Source organism: Sinocyclocheilus rhinocerous, unplaced genomic scaffold (assembly GCF_001515625.1).
Source record: "Sinocyclocheilus rhinocerous isolate Xijiao unplaced genomic scaffold, SAMN03320098_v1.1 scaffold72, whole genome shotgun sequence".
Classification (NCBI taxonomy): domain Eukaryota; kingdom Metazoa; phylum Chordata; class Actinopteri; order Cypriniformes; family Cyprinidae; genus Sinocyclocheilus; species Sinocyclocheilus rhinocerous.
Genome location: NW_015628351.1, coordinates 3104639 through 3127237, shown reverse-complemented (window position 1 = coordinate 3127237; position 22599 = coordinate 3104639). Strand labels below are relative to the sequence as shown.

Sequence of the window (22599 nt, the reverse complement as noted above, 5' to 3'; positions counted from 1 at the left end):
GTTTTAAATGAAAAAAACATTTGTGCCATATGATAGTAATCAAATAAGAAATTGTGTGACATTGATCATGTGTTGGTCTTTGTACAGCAATCAGATTTTCTTTCTTCCACTGAATCTAAAGATGCTCTTTGGATCTTCTCAAATCATGCTGGAGAACATGACTATCAGGTTTTACACAAAGTGAAAAAATATTAAACGATCTAAAAAAAAAAACTAAAAAAACAGGCAAACCAGAAGCATTTTCGTTAGTGGTCTCATACATCTGGACCTCGCTGTCTCTTTTCCCTTTGATTTTATGGTTATGGTTTGCAATAGGATTAGGGATTTGATTGCTTCATAGGAATGTTGTGAAAGTCCAGAAAAGGATGTTGATCCAGGAACATGTCCTACTTGGGTAAATCACACTGTGCGAGTATCTCCTGGAGTTTTAAGTCACTGTCGGTCTGATATACTGCTGGACTTACGTAGGTGACAAAACCTGCCATAGAGTCCTGGATCACACAGACAGGCTCCATATGTGCGATGGCAGCGGCCGTTATTAGCACAGTTACATTTCTTGTTGCAGTGCTTTCCATATAGTCCCTTCGGACAGCCTGAAGAACATAGAATAAAAATGACATACTCTAGCTTTAAATTAAAGATTAACATGATCTAAAATCGTATGAATGTAATTTGAGACATCAAACACAAGGCATATTTCATCTAAACATGCCAACAGTGATTGGAACTGCAGATTTGGCACAGATACGGTTTAATTTTATGCTGTAATCTCGCAGTCACTCACCGTCCTGGCACAGGTCTCCACTGACTCCAGGTGGGCAGCGGCACTTCCCACTAATCAAGTCACAGGTGCCACCGTTTTTGCACTTACAGGTGAATGAACAGTTTCTGCCAAATGTTCCCTCTGGACAGGCTAAATTGGACAAAAGAAAGTGTTATTTTATACAGAGTAATTATTTGAACAGTAGTAAGTATAGGCCTATACTACTGTTAAAAAATATTAATCCAAGAATCCTGAAAAAAAAGTGTCACAGTTTCCACAAAAGCATTAAAGCTGCACAACTCTTTTCAACATTGATAATAATAATGAATGTTTCATGAGCAGCAGATCAGTATATTAGAATAATATGTGTCTGAAGGATCATGTGACACTGAAGACTGGAGTAATGATGCTGAAAATTCAGGTTTGTCATCATAGAATTAAATTAAATTTACAAATATATTAAAATAGAAAACTGTTATTTTAAATTGTAATACTATTTAATAATATTATAGTTTTTACTGTAATGTTTAATAAATAAATGCAGCCTTTGTGAGCTTAAGAATCTTCTCAAAATATAAAAAATCTCAAACTTAATGGTTATACAAAACATAAAATGCTCACTTTGGTTACAAATGATTGCTGTCCAACCATCTGGGCAGTCACAACCATCTCTGTCAATGTTACACAGTCCTCCGTTAGAGCAGTCTTCACACGTCAGGCTGCAGTCATGGCCAAACGTCCCATTCAAACACACTGTGACAAGACAAAGGTAAGGGTAACAAGAAGCAAGAGCCACCAATAATAAATAAAGACACTTGACGTATAACAACAGACCAAATTTCTCAGAGAGGGTGCTCTCTGCCCGCAGCTCTCCAAAGCCATCGTCGTCCTCATAGTCGTGATAGCGCTCCAGGGGTTGTGGGTAGTCCTGTAGGAGTGTGAGATGAAGGAGAGGTCTCTCAACCACCGCTGGACTGGACAATTCCTCAACCGCTCTCTCCAGGGCTACACAGAACAGGGAGAGAGAAATAGATATATTGACATGATCAATGCTGTCTTGATGTTACACCAACTATGCAAGTAATAATGCTGTTATTATTACAAAATAAGCCTTGACAGGACCATTAGATGTTGCTGGCTGGACAATATCCTGCTTATTGGACAGATATTTATCAAATACTAGATGCACATTCTTTATTCATATGCCCTTTAGCTTTCACAGAGTGGTTGCTAGTCTTCCCAGGGCCCATTCTACAATATTAACTATATACATAGATAATGACAAAAACAAAGATAAAACTACTATAATCAGACCACCAAACAATACTTATTCCACAATCTTACAATAATATGAATAATTAAATACACATTAAAACAAATAACAAAATACATAATTAAATAATTAAAATAAAAAATACTGATTATTTCACTGTGTGGAAAAAAAAGGCTATGTACTGTAGGAAATCAAAGCACAATTATGTAGAAAATGAATTACATAGTTTAGCATTTATTTTACAAAATTATCACTGGTACATAGTTGTCTGGAAGATCTGACTCTGATTGGTCTGTATTCTGAGGTCACCCTCAACTATTTATTTGACTGTTTATAAACGGTTTATATGTTTATACTGTGCTTTAACAGTCTCTTTCTACTCAAATAAAATAAAATAAAATACTTATTTGTTAAGCACCCATGAAACAACAGATAATGTATAGACAGCTGATTGTTATCACAAACATAACGCTTTACAATCTAAGTGATGCAACACATTGTGTTTATTTTGCAATAACGGCCAGATGGCTATACATTAATCATTACAGATCTGACCACAGAATGTTGTGATTGACCAATCAGGATCAAGTATTCTAGAAAGCTGTGTATAAAGCGATCCTAATGCACACCACATACAATAACTGATATCCACTGTGCCCCCCATGGTGTACTTACGAATGCAGGAGTGTCTGTCTTCAGCAAGCCGGTTTCCAAACTCACAGAAGCAGTGATAGGAGCCAGCTGTGTTCTGACACGTGTGCTCACAGCCCCCATTATCAGACAGACACTCATCCACATCTAGACACCAGTGGAAAACACAACACTCTTTATACAACGTGACTGCACTGTGATGTATCAAGTGCTGTTTATTATTACAGCACATTGCCAGTAATTGATATGTCTCCTTGTTCTTCTTTAAGAGTCAATCAGCAGTAAACAAATGAATTACATAGTTTAGCATTTATTTTACAAAATTATCACTGGTACATAGTTGTCTGGAAGATCTGACTCTGATTGGTCTGTATTCTGAGGTCACCCTCAACTATTTATTTGACTGTTTATAAACGGTTTATATGTTTATACTGTGCTTTAACAGTCTCTTTCTACTCAAATAAAATAAAATAAAATACTTATTTGTTAAGCACCCATGAAACAACAGATAATGTATAGACAGCTGATTGTTATCACAAACATAACGCTTTACAATCTAAGTGATGCAACACATTGTGTTTATTTTGCAATAATGGCCAGATGGCTATACATTAATCATTACAGATCTGACCACAGAATGTTGTGATTGACCAATCAGGATCAAGTATTCTAGAAAGCTGTGTATAAAGCGATCCTAATGCACACCACATACAATAACTGATATCCACTGTGCCCCCCATGGTGTACTTACGAATGCAGGAGTGTCTGTCTTCAGCAAGCCGGTTTCCAAACTCACAGAAGCAGTGATAGGAGCCAGCTGTGTTCTGACACGTGTGCTCACAGCCCCCATTATCAGACAGACACTCATCCACATCTAGACACCAGTGGAAAACACAACACTCTTTATACAACGTGACTGCACTGTGATGTATCAAGTGCTGTTTATTATTACAGCACATTGCCAGTAATTGATATGTCTCCTTGTTCTTCTTTAAGAGTCAATCAGCAGTAAACAGGTTGTGAAGTACCGTCACATCCACATCCATCAGCGTTGAGTCTGTATCCTGCCCTGCAGTAGCACTCATAACCTCCGGGGTAGTTTGTGCAGTCCTGCTCACAGCATGAAGTTCCCTCCTCACATTCTTCCAGATCTAAAGCAAAAAAAAGCAGTACAGGAAGCGAGGCCACGAGCCATCGGCGTGTATTAGGACTCTGTAGACCGAGTATTTATATAAGCACATTTCCAGTTATAAAGAGAGGTCAATATTTGGAGAGAACCTTCAGGGCACAGCCAGAAAAACACAAGACCTACAACTGCTGAGATCCAGCTGGCTGACATTTGCTTTTGCAGGAAATAGTCATTAATATTGTTTGAGGAATTATGATTTTAACTGTTTATCAGTGCAGCTGGATGCACACTGAATCAAAGAGATGGATTTCATTGGAGTTATTCTGTAAAACTTATTTATGTATCTGTCTGTACACCTGCGCACTCACCCAAACAGGTTTTGAGGTCCTCCGCGAGCTGATAACCCTGGTTACAGCTGCAGACGGGTCCAAGTGTGCCGTGCTGACAGTGGTGTGAACAGCCACCGTTATGTGAGTCACAACTATTAACGATCTCTATTTCAATACCTACAGACAGTCAATAATAAAAAGGAACAAGTGTTCAAAAATGATTATGAACATACAGTAGCATGAATGTCATTGTATTAGATAATAAAAACGCTAACTATGTGTCATTTACTTCAAAATTGGTTTTGTTGGACACTTTTTGGTTGTCAGATGTTAATGGACCATGTTCATTGTAGTTAATAATCCAATATCAAGTGCAAGGCCAATATCGCTGATACCAATACTAAAAGTACTGTTATAGGTTCAAGGTTTTCTCCTCAACAATAAACTAAACTAAACTAAAATCATGCCCATTTATTTATATATCACGTACCCATAAAATAAGCAGATAATGTACAGTCAGTCATTAGTGCAAAATAAACCTCCTTCTGATATATGCAACACCTGTTCACTCACTCTGGGTTTATTTTATGATAATGGCCAGCTGACTGTTCATTATCCCTTGACCAAGCAATCAGATGTCAGCGGACCATGTTCATAGCTAATTATGGAATATGATTAATTTTAACTTCTAAGCTTAAATTGATCAAAGTGACATTAAAGACATCGATAATGTTACAAGATTCACATTTCAAATGAATGCTGTTCTTTTGAATTCCTCTTAAAGAATTCTTTAAAAAAATCACTGTTTGCACAAAAATACTGATATTTACATTGATGATAATAATGTTTCTGGAACACCATGTCAGCATATTGGAATATTTTCTAAATCATTGTGACACTGAAGGCTGGATTAATGTCTGCTGAAAATTCAGCTTTGCCATCACAGGAATAAATTACATTTTAAAATACACTCAAACAGAAAACAGTAGGTTTGAATTGTAATATTATTTCAAAATATTTTGTTTTTATTGTATTTTGGATCAACTAAATGCAGCCTTGGTAAGCATAAAGAGTTCTTTCAAAAACATTAAACACGATACTTACCAACCCCAAACTTTAATGGTTGTGTAGTTAAATCCCTATTAAAATGATGAATTCTCTTAATACAATATTATGATTGAAAGTATCAATATTTCACACTTGACTCACCAATCCCTACTTTTTGGGACCACTGTGGTATGTTTCTGTGCTTCTCTGAACCGTTTAAGGTTTAAGGTAACTCACGGTAGCATTTCCTGCCATCAGAGCCCAGCTCGTATCCTGGATTGCAGATGCATGAGAAGGAGCCTGGAGTGTTCCGGCAACTGTGAGCACACGCCGCCAATCCTGTTTCACACTCATCGACCTCTGAAACACACCAATTACAAGTTACTGATGACATGTCGCCTTTTTCTATTTATACAGACATCTAATTAGACGAGAATCCCACTCTGGATTTGTTGAGTCACTTTTAGTCAGACAAACAGAAATTTCTGCCTCTTACAATCACTTAAATGAAAATCAATGAGTGCGACCTCTCAAGCGCTAACAGGTTCCATCATGGACTTCAGAGTGGAAATCTCTGCTCACTGTCTCACTGAGAAGATGAACCAAGTTCTACAGCTTTCAGTCGTCTAATCAAACACAGTGCTTCCACTGTTCTCACACCATGGGAAAGAAACTTCTTTAAAAACTTTGAAAAAAGAGGATCCAGCAGATGAGAGACCATTTAATACTTTCCATGACAGTGTAACTGAACCCTAGCGCGGTGGAAAAGCCCTTCACTGCTGCTGTCAGAAGCTTTTACCTTCACAGCTCTTCTGGTCCGGGGCCAGCATGAAGCCTTGGTGACAGCTGCACACAGCATGACCGCCATCACTGCGACATAAGTGCACGCAGCCGCCGTTCCTCTCCGCACATGGGTTCCTCACTGAAACACATGCCGTTAAAGTCAGATCTTGTAAGTAATTTCACTGGCTGTCTCCCTCACGCACACAAACTCTCATTATCTTGTCAACACAATCCATGTAATAGGCTACACATACATAATTTCTGCAGACTTTCTCTATCTGAATTCCCATACTTCCCTGGCCAGATTTTTTGCCTCAGTCACATTACGACATAACACACATCATACATATACAATGCAGTTTTGAGACACTTTGGAGGACAGATTTTAGAAATAAGAAAAGAAAAACGTATGGCGTCATATACTGCATTTGGAGAGCAACAAATAATGTCAGGTTTATACCAGCCATAAACTTACTTTTCAGCACGTTTTTATAGATTTGGGGGAGCAAATCAGGGTCATATGAACTATTTAAAACCAAAGAAAAATACACATTAACTAAGTACTAATAGTACCCTGGTAATTGCATGTCTTTTAGAAGTACTTCCTTGGAGTACCATATAAATACTATGAATATGATATTCATTGATATACTTTTCACTGTTTCACTGTTTTTGTGCATTCCAGTGGTTGGGATTTAACAGTGATTCTTTATGCAATTTACATATTACGCCAGTAGGTGGCAACAAGTGACTGTTTTTATGAGTGAATAACTGATTCATTAGCTCAACCGATTCATTCGACACTGATTTATTAAGGAATGGAACAAATGGCTCCCACTGTCCAAATATGCCTATAGTAGATGAAAAACAGTATGTGAAAAGAGAAGTATGATTCTAAAATGTGCATTTGATTAACACTACTATCTCATGAAGCAACTGATGCTGACGGTCATGTGACAATAACATGATGACTAACGTAGTACATCAGAAATTAATTTTAAACTATATAGTACATACTTTTTTACAGTTTGCAAAGTAAGCTCTTCATCAGATATAGTATACTCAGACTGTATGTGATTTTGGACACAGCTACTGTCTTTAAGAGTCATTGAATAATTAGTTTAAGTGATTTGTTCAAAATCACAAATTCACTTAGCAACGCTATTACTGTATCTTGCTCAGAGATGCGTATAACTCTTAAATTCTGTTTTGGCTCCATGTTGAACTCTTTTTACTGGCGGGTCAAAAAAGGGAACAGGCAAAATGCATCTAAAAATTAACAATTAACAATATTGAATCGAAGTTACTCAATATTAACGTCTTGTTTATTTAACTGTTGTATAAACGCAGTTTCACAATCATGTTTGTCTGAATATCAGTACTCATATACCTTATTTTTTAACACAAATGTGCAAGACATCCGATTCACTACAGGTAAATAACCAGAAAAATAACAATTTGCAGTTAAATTGTACAATTATTTATCATCCCTAACCATGCTACAAATCAATGTACTATGGTATTACCATCGCTGCAGCATTGCACAGCCATAGTAGTGTTTTAAGGACTGTCTAAATATTAAACTAGCACAGAGACTTTTGTCCCAGGACTCATCTGTACTTTGATCACAACAGTATCAAAACAGTTTAATGGCAATGTTATCCATTTGCTGAATTGCACTGCTCTCTCATGAACACACACAGATGCTAGCATGTTTTTGTCAATGTCAAAGAGATACTAGTTACACAATAAGACACACATTCTCTCTGTCCCTTGTTCTTTCCCCTTGTCTTCACCTAACTCTCAGTGGTAACACTTCATAGGGGAACAATTGGCTCTGGTGAGTGTCAGGACATTGGATCTGTGGGGCTGTGTACAGTGAATGTGAATTTTGGCAGACACACTGGAATTGACACAGTGTTCGCCAAGATGATGATGCTGTAGTCTGAATAATATAAGTGTTTCTCTGTGAAAACGGCTATTTAAAATTGGCTATTCAAGCCAAAATGCACAGCGGTTTCAGATATTGCTGTTCAAGTGACTCACACTGCACTAACTGAGGTCTGTTTTCAAGTTCATAGTTACTGGAATCCTTGACCCTGTTATTAAGGTTAGTAACTGATTTTGAGCTGTACTACACCAAATACACAAAATAATGTTCTTTTTAGCAGCATCATATGACCCCTTTAAAAGTATACAAGTTCAGTCTAAAGTTTGTCATTTGTGATTTAAGACACCAAGTCAAAGTATACAAGTCAAGGGTCAAGGGTATCTCTGATAAAACAGCACATCTGGGTTTTAGAAATGTTGATCACTTTCTTTAGCTTCCACCTTTCTGCCAAGAACCCTTCCATCCATACTTCCAAGAGCTACATACTGACTTTATGACATAGCCTTAGACCAAAGCTTTTCCTACTTTCATCCTCTCGTCAGCATGCTCTTTGACTAACAGCATGTGATATGCACTGCCGGGACATTTTATGGACGACATCATGAACATAACAGAACTTTCAGAAGGTAAAGAGTTTAAATAAGCAACAAAAATAACTGCTTCTACACCCTGCTGAAACGACTGGCTTTGACCATCATGAACTTCTACAGTATACTGGTCCAGACTGGTTAGCACTAGGATTCAAAACATACTGAATGATATATGACTTCTGATTACTGTACTGTAAAGTACTGTACTAAACTATTAAGATTACTATACAAAACATGAAGCTAAGTAAAACAACAACATTAACTGTTATGTTAAGTTGAACATGGAGGCTTGCTATTTTGAAACAGCAAACAAAGCATCATTTGATGTTAATTTTGGTAGACTTTCTTACATTTCTTGCAAACTCAACAAAACAGAGCACAATTAAGACAAGCCGCTGTTAGATGTCTAATTTAGATAAATGAAGAGAAAGACTCACGTCTGCAGCGCTTTCTATCAGCTGTGAGCTGGTACCCACGTCTGCAGCGGCACTGGAAGTGAACTGGAGAAAGTTGGACACATTCATGCTCACAGCCTCCATTATTCACTGCACAGGATAGGACAGCTGAACGAGGAATAAGGAATAAAATAAATGACTGTTAAGAGCCATTCACTGTTCAAAAAAAAGTGTGTGTTTATACACAATAAGTCTTTACTATCACTTTTTATCAATTTAGCACATCCTTGCTGAATAAAAGTATTAATTTCTTTCAAAAAGGAAAGAAAAAAAAAAAAACGTACTGACCCCAAACTTTTGAACGGTAGTGTACATTGTTACAAACAATTCTCTCTATTTTGAATAAATGCTGTTGTTTTTGACCTTTTATACAAGAATCCTTAAAAAAAAAAAAAAGTATTACAGGCTCCAAAAAATATTAAGCAGTAAAAACTGCTTCCAACACTGATAATAAATCAGTATATTAGAATGTTTTCTGAAGTATCATGTGCCACTGAAGTCTGGAGTCATGGCTGATGAAAATTCAGCTTTGACATCACAGGAATAAATTAAAGTATATTAAAACAGAAAACCGTTTTTTTTTTTTTTTTTGGCAATAATATTTCACAGTATTATTGGGATTTTTTTCTGTATGCTTGATCAAATGAATGCATCCTTTATGAGCATAAGAGACATCTTTAAAAAAAAACGTACTGTTCTCAAATTTTTGAACGGCAGTGTATGATACATTTACACATGCACAAACACACACACACACACATCACATGTCTGGTTTACTATCCTTGTGAGGACTCTCCATAGGCGTAATGGGTTTTCTGCTGTACAAACTGTATATTCTACCGCCCTACACCTAAACTTACCCCTCACAGGAAACTTTCTGTGATTTTACATTCTCAAAAAAAACTCATTCTGTATGATTTATAAGCTTGTTTACCCATGGGGACCTCAATTTAGGGCCCCACGGTGACACGAGTCTCCAAGAGTTGGTGTGTATTCAGATCTAAGTCCCCACCAGGATAGAAAATCAAGACCCCCCACACACACATTTATATATAGTATATTTACATTTATATGATCACTTATTTGTCTTTTACACACATAATGAATGAAATTCTATGAATTAAAATCCTGTCAGGCTTTTTTTACACTCTAATTAGACCTTGCAGCGTAAGACATTAAACTGAAAAACAATTGTATTATTCTTGGAAGAAAATAATTAAGAACTGTCAGTACTTTGTTTGCATAAGAGTGCACTCACTTTATATAATACTTTGTGGTAGCACCTTTGGCTTTAATTATATCAGTAATTCTGTTTATATTGGACTCTGTCAATGTAGCACATCTGGATTTTCTTTTTCTTGCAGAAAAGTTCAAATTGCAAGAAGACTTCCAGTTCACAGTCCGGTGTGGGTCAGTTCACAGATTTGTTACAGATCTGAAGCCTGTCCACTGACATCAATGCCATTCCTGGACACTGATCTTTCTTTTTTTTTAAACAGTTTCTGTTTCAGCAGGCTGTGGGATTTGGTGTATCATTATTTAACTTTCTGGCAGCTTTCTGGCAGAAGGCAGTAGTTTTGCACAAAAACATGTTTATATATTTTTTTAATTTCCTTATGTCATAACCAAGCGCCTGGCCCTGCTAAAGACAAGCAGCTCATAACATGATGCTGCCGCCACAGCTCAATTTATTCATTTATTATCTACTTCATTTGACTTGACAGTTTATCTTTGAACATAATGTCCAGTTTTGCTTGCTTTTATGCAATGCTGTAACCTGCTGAATATTACATCAAGGTCTGATATGAATCAATTTTAGCTTTTACATGAATAAAAACTGCTATTTCAATGAAAGCGTGTATATTTTATTTTCCACTTTTATTACAATTAGTGCATTTTATTAGTAGATTTCAATATCCACTCTTTAAATAAATATAAATGTGGAACAATCATTGAACAGTCCTGTCGAAAGCATTCTTCACTAATCATCCAAAATAATACCGAGCAATTATTTTCAGAAGCTGAATCATTTAGTGAAAACTGCAAACGGACCTTTTTTTCTCAGATGACTGAAATGAAGCTTTGATGGAAAAACAAACAGTCTCTCATCGTACCCAAGTGTTTGGATTGTGATGCTTGGCGATGTCGCCATTCTTCTGTTTTTCAAAAAGGATAGTCATCTCAGGACGGAAACCAATCATAATATTCAGTAAAATACCACTAAATAGCTTTGTTCTGCGCTATTTAAAAGCCATCTGGTGTGGTGATAAGGGAACGGTCAGCGTGAATGTTTGTGGTTGATAACCGACATTGAATATATTCTGAATGACCAGGAAGCTGTAATGTGTAATCTTAGATCTTGAATGCCTAGCAAAGATGCCTTTGGAGTAAATCCTGAGGTGTGTAAGATTTCAGGTTAAAGACTGGAGCATTCACTCTTTCATTATCTCGTTTCTAATGATGCAGCGGGGGGCGGATGATGTCCTATTGTCAGCGACCTTTCAGTCTGTCTTCTCCACCCTTTTCCTTTGAATGTTCACTCACCTCTTTCATCAAACCGGGTCAGACAAAGGTTACAGCTGAGCTCCAGATAAACACACTGTACAGTTAATGTAGTCTCATTCAGTCAATTTTCTGGCCATCTGCACTCAAAAATGGCAGTCTTCACAGAGGCTTTCTCTGTAAGTATGCTGTTGTGCTGCCGTTAATACAATTGTTAATACAAGTGCTTTTGAGGCTCAAATAATCACTATATTTTGCATCAAATCCTTAAAAAAGTTTTATTTGAGGCACTAAATAAATAGCAAGTAAAACGTATCCAAAGAGAAGAACTGCATGTTTTGCTTTGTTTTCTACATGACTCAGGTTTGTAGGTTAGGCCATTTAGGTCACACAGGTCATTTAGATTTTTTAAGGTTTTTGAAAGTCTCTTATGCTCACCAAGGCTGCAATATTTGTTTGCATTATTATACGGTTTTGTAAAACAGTAAAACAATATAATGAAATAATATTACAATTTAAAAATAACAATTTCCAATTGTATTTAATTTTTTTATTACAAATGTAAAATGTAATTTATTCCTGAGGCGAAGCTGTATTTTTTTTTCAAGTCTTCAGTGTCACATGATCCTTCAGAAATAATTTTTTATGCTTAAGAAACATTTCTCATTACACATTGCTGCTTAATATTTTTGCATGTTTTTTTTTTTTTGTTAACATTTTGCAAGAATATTTATATTTATATGTTTTTGATGAATAAAAAAAGAATTATTTGAAATAGTAAACTTTTGTAAGAACATAAATATCTTTCTGATCAGTTGAATGCATTTTTTTTCATGAAGTAAGCTTTGAAGTGAAAAAAAAAACAATTAATCGTATTGTAGGATAGGAACTATTTCCCATCTGAACGCACACAAAAATTAAAGCTAAAAAGACTTAAAAGTTTATCATGTTCTGTAAATCTTGATCCAAACCTTTGAACAGTACTGTATGTCTATGACATGTTTAAGTACTTATTACTTTTAGATGGAAAGACATTCTGATCACAACGTCTATACATATTTTAACTATTTTTAAGTGTATTCTATATAACCTTCAATAGAGACTGCTGAACATTTATTTGAAAAAAATTAAAATAAAAATTCACACCAGTCGATCGTTTTGGAATAATATATTTCAGATAACGATGCCCCTAATTGACACTGACACACACAAAAAATCTAATGACAGTCACAATCGCACTTACAGTATATATAGGATCACTGTTAAAATGTCTCACCATCACAAGGAGTATAATACTCCAAACCACAAATCTTAAGCCATGAACAGTCTATATTTCAGCATTGAGACTAAATATATACTGTCATAACAGGCATATCAGTCATCGTCATTGTGGAGGAGTGAGCTGTCTGTCCTCAAACATCCTTCCATATAATATTTGCACACTCTCCAAAACATATTTGAAAATGTCATATAAAATCATATAATGAGACAATTGTCTCTCTTTTTAAATAAATTATCAAATAAAAGTGATAATTTCTTGAAACAGGATAAGTTTTTGGAAAAGTGTAGTGGGAAAGCGGTTGAAAAAACTGAAAAATCTTTACATTTATGAGACTGTGTCTAAAGGATAATGATAATATTTCTTTTGGCAGAAAATCCTTGGATGAATTAAAAATAATTAAGGTTTTACCTGTCGGTCATAACTCACAACTTAATAAGCTTCTGGCATGAAGTATCAGCAAGATTACCAACTTCTCAAATTACTGTTAACCAAAACCAAATGATCCTGGATAAAACCCTCACTGATTAATTAGTGGCATCTGTTTCTGGTTTATTCTAGTAGTGTGTTCCATCCCGCTCAGCTTTGGTTCAGATTGTGGTTCTACAGAAGAGTTGGTTTGATAGCGGACAAAAAAAGATAAACGAGCCTGAAGCCTGACTGGAGCTCTCTTTGGAAGGTAAAAATGTAGCTGCTGATTCAGCTAAAACAGAATGAACGGCAACGCTGCTCAGACTCTCAGCAAAGTGAACAGATCCCAGAATGCATCTGGAATATAAATGTCATTTGCTTTTTTTCCATGTCAAACTGGCTTGGAAATTAAAAAGAATGTTCTAGGTTTTGACTTGTTTTTTGTTTGTTTTTTTTAGTAAATACAACAGCATTTCAGTGCTATTATTGTTAAAACTAAACTGAAACTGAACAACGATGAAATAAAATAAAATATCAATATTAGATGATAAACAGATCCCAGAATGCATCTGGAATATAAATGTCATTTGCTTTTTTTCAGGTCAAACTGCCTTTGAAATTGAAAAGAATGTTATAGGTTCAATACAAGTTGAGCTCAATCATTAGAATATGTGACATGCAGTTGATTATGACAGAAAAAAATCTGACTTGTTTTTTAGTAAATACAACAGCAATTCAGTGTTGTTATTGTTCAAACTAAATTGAAATACAGCTGAAATCAAATAAAATATAAATATTAGACGATAAACTGAAACTTGAAAAAACGTAGAAGTATTGCCTGACAACTAACTGAACTAATTTTAAATACTAAGATTACTAAAACTAATATAAAAATAAATTACATCTAAATAGGAATATAAAAAAAAAAAAAATTACTAAATTACTAAAACTTAAACTGAAGCTCAAATGAAAACTCAAAAAATATAAATCAAAAGCTAATTCGAAATATAAATAAATACTATAAGAGTATATATTTTAAAAAAAAACTAAAACAACACTGCAGCAGTTCCATAGACTTCCACTGTCTGTCTTGTTTTTTGCTTGTTGAAAGTATTCTATGGTAATGAACAGCATATCACAGACGCTATTGAATAATCTGATGCCATTTCACATTCCTTTAATGATTTATTCAGTAATCTGATAGAATTTCATGTACTTTACACAAATAAAACTCAGCGTTTGGAAGTAAACTGGCAAATCTCAGAGCCAAGAGTCCCAATGAAACATTTCACCCCATGAGCGCACACAGAAAACCACAAGATTATAACCATATTACAAGGGAAAAAAGCTATAACATTTCCAAGTCATGTCCAAATGAAAGTCTTTTTCAGCTGACATGTGGCTTCCCAGCTGGAAGATGAAGCACAGGGCTCATTGTGTGGCATGGCATTGGCTTTGAAGAAGGTATTTGACTGGAATCCTCATTCGTAATTTGTATTTACTATGTTGATTTAATGTTTTCAAAGTTTCTATAAAGAAATTCCTGAGCTCTGGAATGGTTTTTATTATCGCCACATATTTCAAAAACAAAACCCCTACACAAACACCATTAGCTAAATTGATATGCTTTTTATTTATTTATCCCACAGGGTTTTTTCTTTGAAAACCGAAAACACCTTCTACACCACAGTCACATTTGAATAGATGGATGTGATGGTTTGATAACGGGCCTGGCAAGAGAACAGTTGGGTCCTGGTCTGGTCTATCTCAAAGGTCCATCACAAACTCACCATGACAAGACCCGTAGAGTACAGAACAGTAGCAAACATTCCACTATTAAGAAAACAAGAGGCTCTTTGATTCCCCCTCATACACAGAGCTCAAGGTGGGGACCCCTGCTAGCTTTAAAGAAAAGGCCGTGATGATTACAGTCTCTAAACCTTTGGATGCAGGCCAGTCTGTCAGTGACCTCACTCGATCCCCGAACGACTCACCTATGCAGGTGCGGCCGTCAATGTGCAGACGAAACCCCGGGTTGCACTCGCAGTAGAACGAGCCTCTGGTGTTCACACACCTATGCTGGCAGCCCCCGTTGTGAACCTGGCACTCATCAATATCTGAGGAGCAAAAAGGCCCCAAGTTAGAATGTGGTTTGACTCTTGCACAAGTTTTCAAAGCATTCACCTAAGAAAACAAATCATGTCATTCTAACTTCCTAAATTAATTTATCCACTCCAAGACATATGCAAAAGCATTTATTTTGCGGTGTCAGATGCTTTTTAACTGAAGTCTCTCTAAGCTCCAAAATCAATAGCTGGCAGCCCAGATACCGTTAATACACTGAATCAAAATCAAAAACTTGGTTTTAAGTCATAATTTTTGTCCTTTGATGAAACTGAACCAATATTTTGTAATTTATCATACATTTTATGAAGTTTTAATCCATAAATTTAGGTGGATAATAAAACATAGATCATAAATAATTAATTTTATTCCAATCTTTTTAGATTTTTCTTAAAAAAAACAACAACAAAAACATTAGTGCATGGTTATTATCCTGTTATTTACACACACACACACACACATATTTATTACACTAAAACATTTGTTCATCCTCTTTTGTGTTTCACGGACAAAAGTAATATATGATGACAACTTTTTTGGGTGAACTATCCCTTTAAAACTGCTTGTATGCAATTCAAAAAGTTATTACCTTAAGTGCACTTACGAAACTGTGGAAATATGCAATCTGCACATTATAAAGATCTTCAGGTGAATAAGCTCTTTGTGTCCTGTCTGATTCAGGCCATGTGCCTTACAATCACCCTGACCTTTAAAGTAGTATTGCCAATGCTTAATTTAATTACAGTAACAGAGCTTTTCCCAAAGCAGAACGATCAGGTAAGGATCAATGTTGACAAGCTGAAACACAGGATTCATTTTTGTGAACTATGTATGGTGCATTTAAAAGGTCAAAACACTGCCATAAAATATGGCAGCAGCATAATATTAAAGTGAGATTGAACAGATCTGACACTTTGAAAGGAAAAGCAAGCATGTTTGACTCAATACAGTTAACCTTCATTACTCCCATTTCATACTCATTTTACATTCATGACCCAGTGGAATGCTCTGAGTAGCCTATTTAAGGAAAAGATGCAGAGGGGATATTTTGGATAGGTGTAGTACAGGTGCAGTGATGATCTTGATGAAGAGACATCAGAGATCTGTAGCAGGCCTGTGCAAGCCCTGCTGGTGAGAAACTGTCATGCCAGCAGACTGTGTCAGTGAGTGAGTTATGAGCTCTGTGCTGTGGGCTGCAACTTTATTCATGTCAACTTTAAGTGATATTATATGGATCTGTAATATCAGTATGAACTTACTAACATACACATGGAACTGATTCAGAGAGTAGATGCTAGTTTGCTATTTGTTTCAATATCTATTTCGCTATTAATCTAAATGAAATTATAATTCGATGTTAGTTATAGAATAATAAAAATGAAATTAATTGTTTAAATATATTACACATATGGAGTTACTAAAAAGAAACTTCCAAAAGTCTTTTTTTTATTATTTACACTGAAAAACTAAGAGCATTAGGGGTTTGAGTGTAAATAATGACATTATTTTAATTATTTTAACTACCATTCATATACTCCCTTCACAGTGCTGCTTGTCCTATTGTTTTATATATCTTTCCAAGAGATATAGTGAAAGAGCCTTGAGAAAACTTTCTGTAGTACTTGTTTTAATCCTCTTTATCTAGAAATTAATTGGCTGATTAACTTTTTGGACAAATGAATGGAGGACTAAATAGTATTTTAAAGTAAGCAAACTTTTTCAACCTCCTTAGAGCATAATGGCCAATATTCTGTAAGCAAGAAATATTTCCAGGACAAATGATACCAATACATTAAAATATAGTTACTGTAGAGCCAGAGAGACTTTTAGCTGTTGGATGCATGGCAAAAACAGAAGAATCCAAGGAGAGGATCATTCAAAGTATGAGTTACTGCAAACTATAATGAGGTGTCTCCATAACTGCTTATATTTTTTTGAAAGAAATCAGACTATTTATGCATTAAATATTCCAGTTTGAACTCCACAAGAACTCCTACTATTATAAAATACGTTCCTGTGATGAATTAATGCATGTGAAGGTGGTTTAAGTTAATATAAGCATGTACCGTTCACCTTCAGATCATCATATGTGTATAAAAACTTTTTATTATAGCTTTTATTATTCATGCCTTAAATGATCATCTCAAGCAACCATACCACTAGCCAGGAAGATGGAAGTGATGGTCCACTTGACTGCAGCGGTTTTACTCATTAAGACTGAACCTTAAAACTTTAAATCAGGCATTTAGACAGACCGTCTGACCCTGAGCAGTTCTGTTTAATGAAAGTGCTTTGATTAAGTGCAATAACAGCCTTGGAGCAGAGAAGATTAAAGGTCCACTATGATTAATACGTGAAGAATAATTCAGCTCCATGCACTTAAACTAGAGGAAGGCATATTACATTATAGCTAAATATGCTAGTCCACAGAAAAATTATCTTAGATTGCAGATTTATAGTTGTTATAATAGTAAATCAATATTGTAATGTTGTGTCTTGTTGCTAGGCAGATTATTTTCCTCTTTGTTATGGACTGTTGTTATTAGCAAAAGCTTAAAACTAATCTACTAATTTAAATCTCAAATCAGTATTTTAAATCCACATATTTATTTATTTGGTAAGAACCTTAAAACTTTAAATCAGGCATTTAGACAGACCGTCTGACCCTGAGCAGTTCTGTTTAATGAAAGTGCTTTGATTAAGTGCAATAACAGCCTTGGAGCAGAGAAGATTAAAGGTCCACTATGATTAATACGTGAAGAATAATTCAGCTCCATGCACTTAAACTAGAGGAAGGCATATTACATTATAGCTAAATATGCTAGTCCACAGAAAAATTATCTTAGATTGCAGATTTATAGTTGTTATAATAGTAAATCAATATTGTAATGTTGTGTCTTGTTGCTAGGCAGATTATTTTCTTTATATTATAAGCTTAAAACTAATCTACTAATTTAAATCTCAAATCAGTATTTTAAATCCACATATTTATTTATTTGGTAAGAAGACATGAAATATGTGGGATAACGTCCAGTCAGCTGGTCATTATCCCAAAATAAACTCCTTCAGGCTGAGCAGACCGGCTGGCTGTACATTATCTCTTAGTTATTTAAACCACAATGACATATAACAACAAATCTGGTTTAGATTTGGATGACAGTTAATACAGCTGTTATAGGCTGGTTTTCAATATTTCAATATGTAGTTTAAATAACTGTTACTAATGATGGATAATTTCTGTTTTGTTGCCAGACAAACAACTGCAAATGGAATGTAATAACAGACAGCCAAGAACTAGATGAAATCCATATTTGATTTAGAACAAACAAGTAATTATCGGACACAAGGGACACATGCTTGATGTGACATAAACAGAGGAGAAAATAGCACCATGACTATAAAGACGTGAATAGGCAGACTTTTTACATTAAATATTAAGTGTGTATACACTGAAGAAAAAATTTGCCAGTGAAACAATTTTCACTCAAAAATTACAAGTTAATTTCACCAATAATTACAAAGAAACGGCAAGTAACACAGGTGTGGAAGTCCTTTTTTTTTTACCACAGCCTTTTTTCTCTATTTTCTCTAGTCATACAACACCAAAGTTTAAATGAAAATCTTTTTTTTCTGCATAGATAGACAACTTTTATTGAAACCCCATCTCGCCAGTGATGAAATACCTCTTTAATATGCAGAAACAACTATAAGTAAGACATTTGTTTAATTATTTTGGTGTGAGCATCTCGACCAGCCTGACACAGCAACACTGGCTCAACCAATGGCGTGAGATTGGGGGTGGGACTATCTGCTTGTCCAACCAATGGAAGACAGGAAATGGTGTAAGAAGGAGTTTGATTGTTCAACTCTGTGTTTTCCTTTAAGTTTTATGAATAAAGATAAGATAAGATACTGTGAAGGTAATCAAGACCACCTGTCCAGGAAAGCCTGAAGGAAACTTAATTACAAGAGTGCTGTACACAACTGCAAAACTGAGCTTAGACAGAGGAGGAACTGTGGTCCATTCACAGCAGCAGAGAGTAAATAAACAGAGAGATTTTAAATGAGACTTACAAAATGCAGCAATTCATATAAGAGCACAGATGTGGAGCCAGCAGCAGCCCATGGGCTAGACCCCTGCAATTCATCACAGAATGCAGGAAAACATTGAAATTGAGTTTAATTATGTGCTATTAATTAAATAGTCAGACAAATAAAAATAAAAAAAGTTCTCATTTGCTTTAATGACAGCGGCACTCAAGCTGCATGAACTGAGTCACTGACATGATCAATGCCACACATTTGCTTAGTGACCCAGACAAAGTACAGAACCTGACATTTCTTTTTCAATTTATTTCCAGGCTAAAATCTCAGAACTTCAATGTGGTCTCAGACTTCTGGATCCCACAGAAGACTGTGCACAAGGTAATAGTGAAACCCACATTTCAACCAAAATAACAAATGTTATGTTGTTTGGCCCTCAAAGTCCTGCAGTTATGTCAGGTACAGCTGGGACACTGCAATTGAATCGGAAGGTAAAACCAACGACATATGTGAACTTGAACTCCTCAGGTCTACAGGTTAGAAAAACAACTGCTTCTTATCACAATAACCCTGAGTTGAGATCACAGACCCTTGCTTTGAAGTTTAGCAAAGATCTGGCTTGATATCACAGATGCGAGCCACATTTTAATCTTGCATTACTACCTGTATTACAAACATTACAGGCTTGTGTGAAGACCGTCACATTCGGTTTGCCAGGGAAGTGCAGCTTAAAAATGCATAGTTCTGTGGTGCCAGAATCTAAGTCTGTCTTCCATATTGTTGGAGTAAAGAAGGCACATCAAATAGCAAATCAGGAAGCAAAATGTTAGTCCAATATTCATAAATAAAGAGGATCAGAGGAATTCTTAGAAATGAAAAATAATGGACATCTCTGACTGCAGACTGATTATGCCAAGCAGCCTCCCTCTAATCCAAAACACGTTTCTCCTTAATCTTGCATTCCGTGTAAGAGAGCATTACCCTGGAGCACGTTCATTCAAGTCCAGCTCTCCGTTTAAGGTCATTAAGGAAACCTTGGAACCTCAAACATTAAAAAATACAAGACCCAGATTAAGTCAAAGAGACCACTAATTCTACCTGCAAGAATTTGCAATATACACTACAGTTGGAAAGTTTGGGGTCAATAAGTGTTTTTTTTTTTTTTATAAATTCATTCTTTTATTCAGTAAGGATGCATTGACAGTAAAGACATTCATAATTTAACAAATGATTTCTATTTTAAATAAATGCTGTTCTTTCAAACGTTTTAGAAATTTAAAGATTTAAAGAAATCGTTTAAAAATTCCTGAAAAAAGTATTAGTTTCGACAAAAACATTGTCATATTAGAGTGATTTCTGAAGGATCATATGACACCGAAGACGGGATTAATGACTGCTGAAAACTCAACTTTACCATCACATAAATAAATGACATCTAAAAATATATCAAATTGAAAACAATCATTTAAAATAATATTTCACAATATTACTATTTTTACTATCGTTCTGATCAAATAAACGCAACCTTGGTGATTCTTTCATTTCTTTAATTGTTTTGCCCACAGTTAACAGAAATCAATTTGTCTTTCACATCATTTGGCAGAGAAAGAAAGAATGGAAGTTGAATGAACTATATGCCGGAACATTCTTGTCCTCCTGAAAGCTTTCCATGACCTTAGTGTCATCTTCATAGGTGGTGCAGAAGATGTAACCCTGAGGGTATTTTAAAACTCATTGATCCCAAACACATTAGAAATTATTCTTTATATGCAAAACAGACCCTATTTTCACCAAATGAATAAAAGGCATGGTAGAAAAAGTAATTTTCTTACTTTATCAAGAGTATCACTGTAATGAATTCTAGGATGACAAATGCTGAGCTGAAGTTAGTTTACTCTGGTAAAGCAAACTCAAGATGTTCCAGTGATTGGTTACATTCTGACAGTCTCCCTTGCACTCACAATCCCTCAATTTAAAGCAATAATCCATAAATCAAACTCTAGAAATTACTTTTCAACAGCCTAAACTCTTTGTCACTTAAAAATTGCAAGTGAAATATTACTTGAAAAGACTAAGTAGTCTAAATTACACAGTTTTAATTAGCTGCAGGTTCCTAAAACTGAAAACAAAACATTAGTCGTTCTTATAGTATTTGGCAAACACTAATGTAGCTGCTTATTATTTGTTTTGTTACACATCTGACAACCGTTCACAGCGGAGTGAAGGCATTATCGTCTCCAGTCCTTCACGGTGAATTATGAGTGCTGAAAGAAGCTTCTTTGGTCACAGCCAAGACGGTACCAAATCATACAGCACGACTGAGTTCTGTCTCTGAATTTCTCTGAATTCACACAGTCATTAAACTAATGCGTTCCACCACATTCTGGCTCAGAGTAGTAAAAACAAAATGAAAACTACTAAATAAAATAGAAAAAACCTGAAAATCTAATGCTAAATAACAGTAAAGTTTATTTCCTTAACCAAGGGGAATCAGTTCACTGATTCACAGTGAATTCAGTAACACTCACCTGCCCCCAGGTGTCCTGTGTTGTATCCCTGATATCCATTGAAGCAGGTGTAGCAGTTCCTGTGATAGTAGCGGTAACGTGTATTTCCAGCACCCAAACATGGGACCAGCTGAGTCCAGGAGGTAAATATGAGCACTAACCTCAGCCAACCGAACAGCATTGTCCAAGCGCAATGTGTTACAGACCTCGCTCAAACAGAAAGAAATAAGATCATGCAAACAAAACAGGATAAACAGACTCTCAGCATGTCCATTATGCAATAGGAGAGAACAACTGCTGCTGTGGGCTTGAGAAGCTATTTAAATAAACTGTGTGTCCTGGCAAGTAATTTCACTCTCTCTCTCTCTCGGCATAGACAGACATGTAGTTTCTCGTGGCTCTGTCTCTCCTATTATGTCTCCATCGCCTGTGTCCAGGGCAGGCCTCCGCAGTCCCACCCTCCTGTCTGTCTCTGCTCCTCCCTCCTCTCTTAGGTATTGATGCTGAGAAGTTTACCAAATGTTGTATGAAATATTCCCTCAAAACAAAACAGTGAAGATTTTCAAAATTGGGCTGACATTCTGGTCACTTTTGCTTTTACTATATTGAGTATTTCTTTTCATCTTAGCTGTAATAAAATTCATTATGGCCATTGGGAACAGTGTTGGGTGTATTGCATTACTACATTTTTACTGTACTTTAATTACTTTTGCCTTGAAAAGTTAAATACGGGATACTCTTACTCTGTAATTTGACTACACAGTTACTTTTGATGTAATAGCTTTAAACACTGTATAGACTATAGAACAATTCTATATAAA

The 22599-nt window shown here is 35.6% G+C and overlaps 1 protein-coding gene across 1 annotated transcript in view; it reads right to left on the bottom strand.

The window, feature by feature from the left end:
• LOC107737677 (multiple epidermal growth factor-like domains protein 6) overlaps nt 1-22048 on the bottom strand; it is a 37188-nt gene extending 15140 nt beyond the window's left edge. The window contains exons 1-12 of the mRNA XM_016549267.1: nt 21800-22048; nt 15098-15220; nt 8894-9019; nt 5992-6114; nt 5430-5552; nt 4185-4322; nt 3716-3838; nt 3439-3561; nt 1598-1768; nt 1385-1516; nt 785-913; nt 465-593 (exon numbers count right to left, since the gene is read on the bottom strand). Coding sequence (XP_016404753.1) covers nt 465-593; nt 785-913; nt 1385-1516; nt 1598-1768; nt 3439-3561; nt 3716-3838; nt 4185-4322; nt 5430-5552; nt 5992-6114; nt 8894-9019; nt 15098-15220; nt 21800-21959 — 1600 coding nt within the window. The 5' untranslated portion in view covers nt 21960-22048. The remainder of the gene's footprint in view (nt 1-464; nt 594-784; nt 914-1384; nt 1517-1597; nt 1769-3438; nt 3562-3715; nt 3839-4184; nt 4323-5429; nt 5553-5991; nt 6115-8893; nt 9020-15097; nt 15221-21799) is intronic.
• Between the last annotated feature and the right edge of the window lie 551 nt (nt 22049-22599).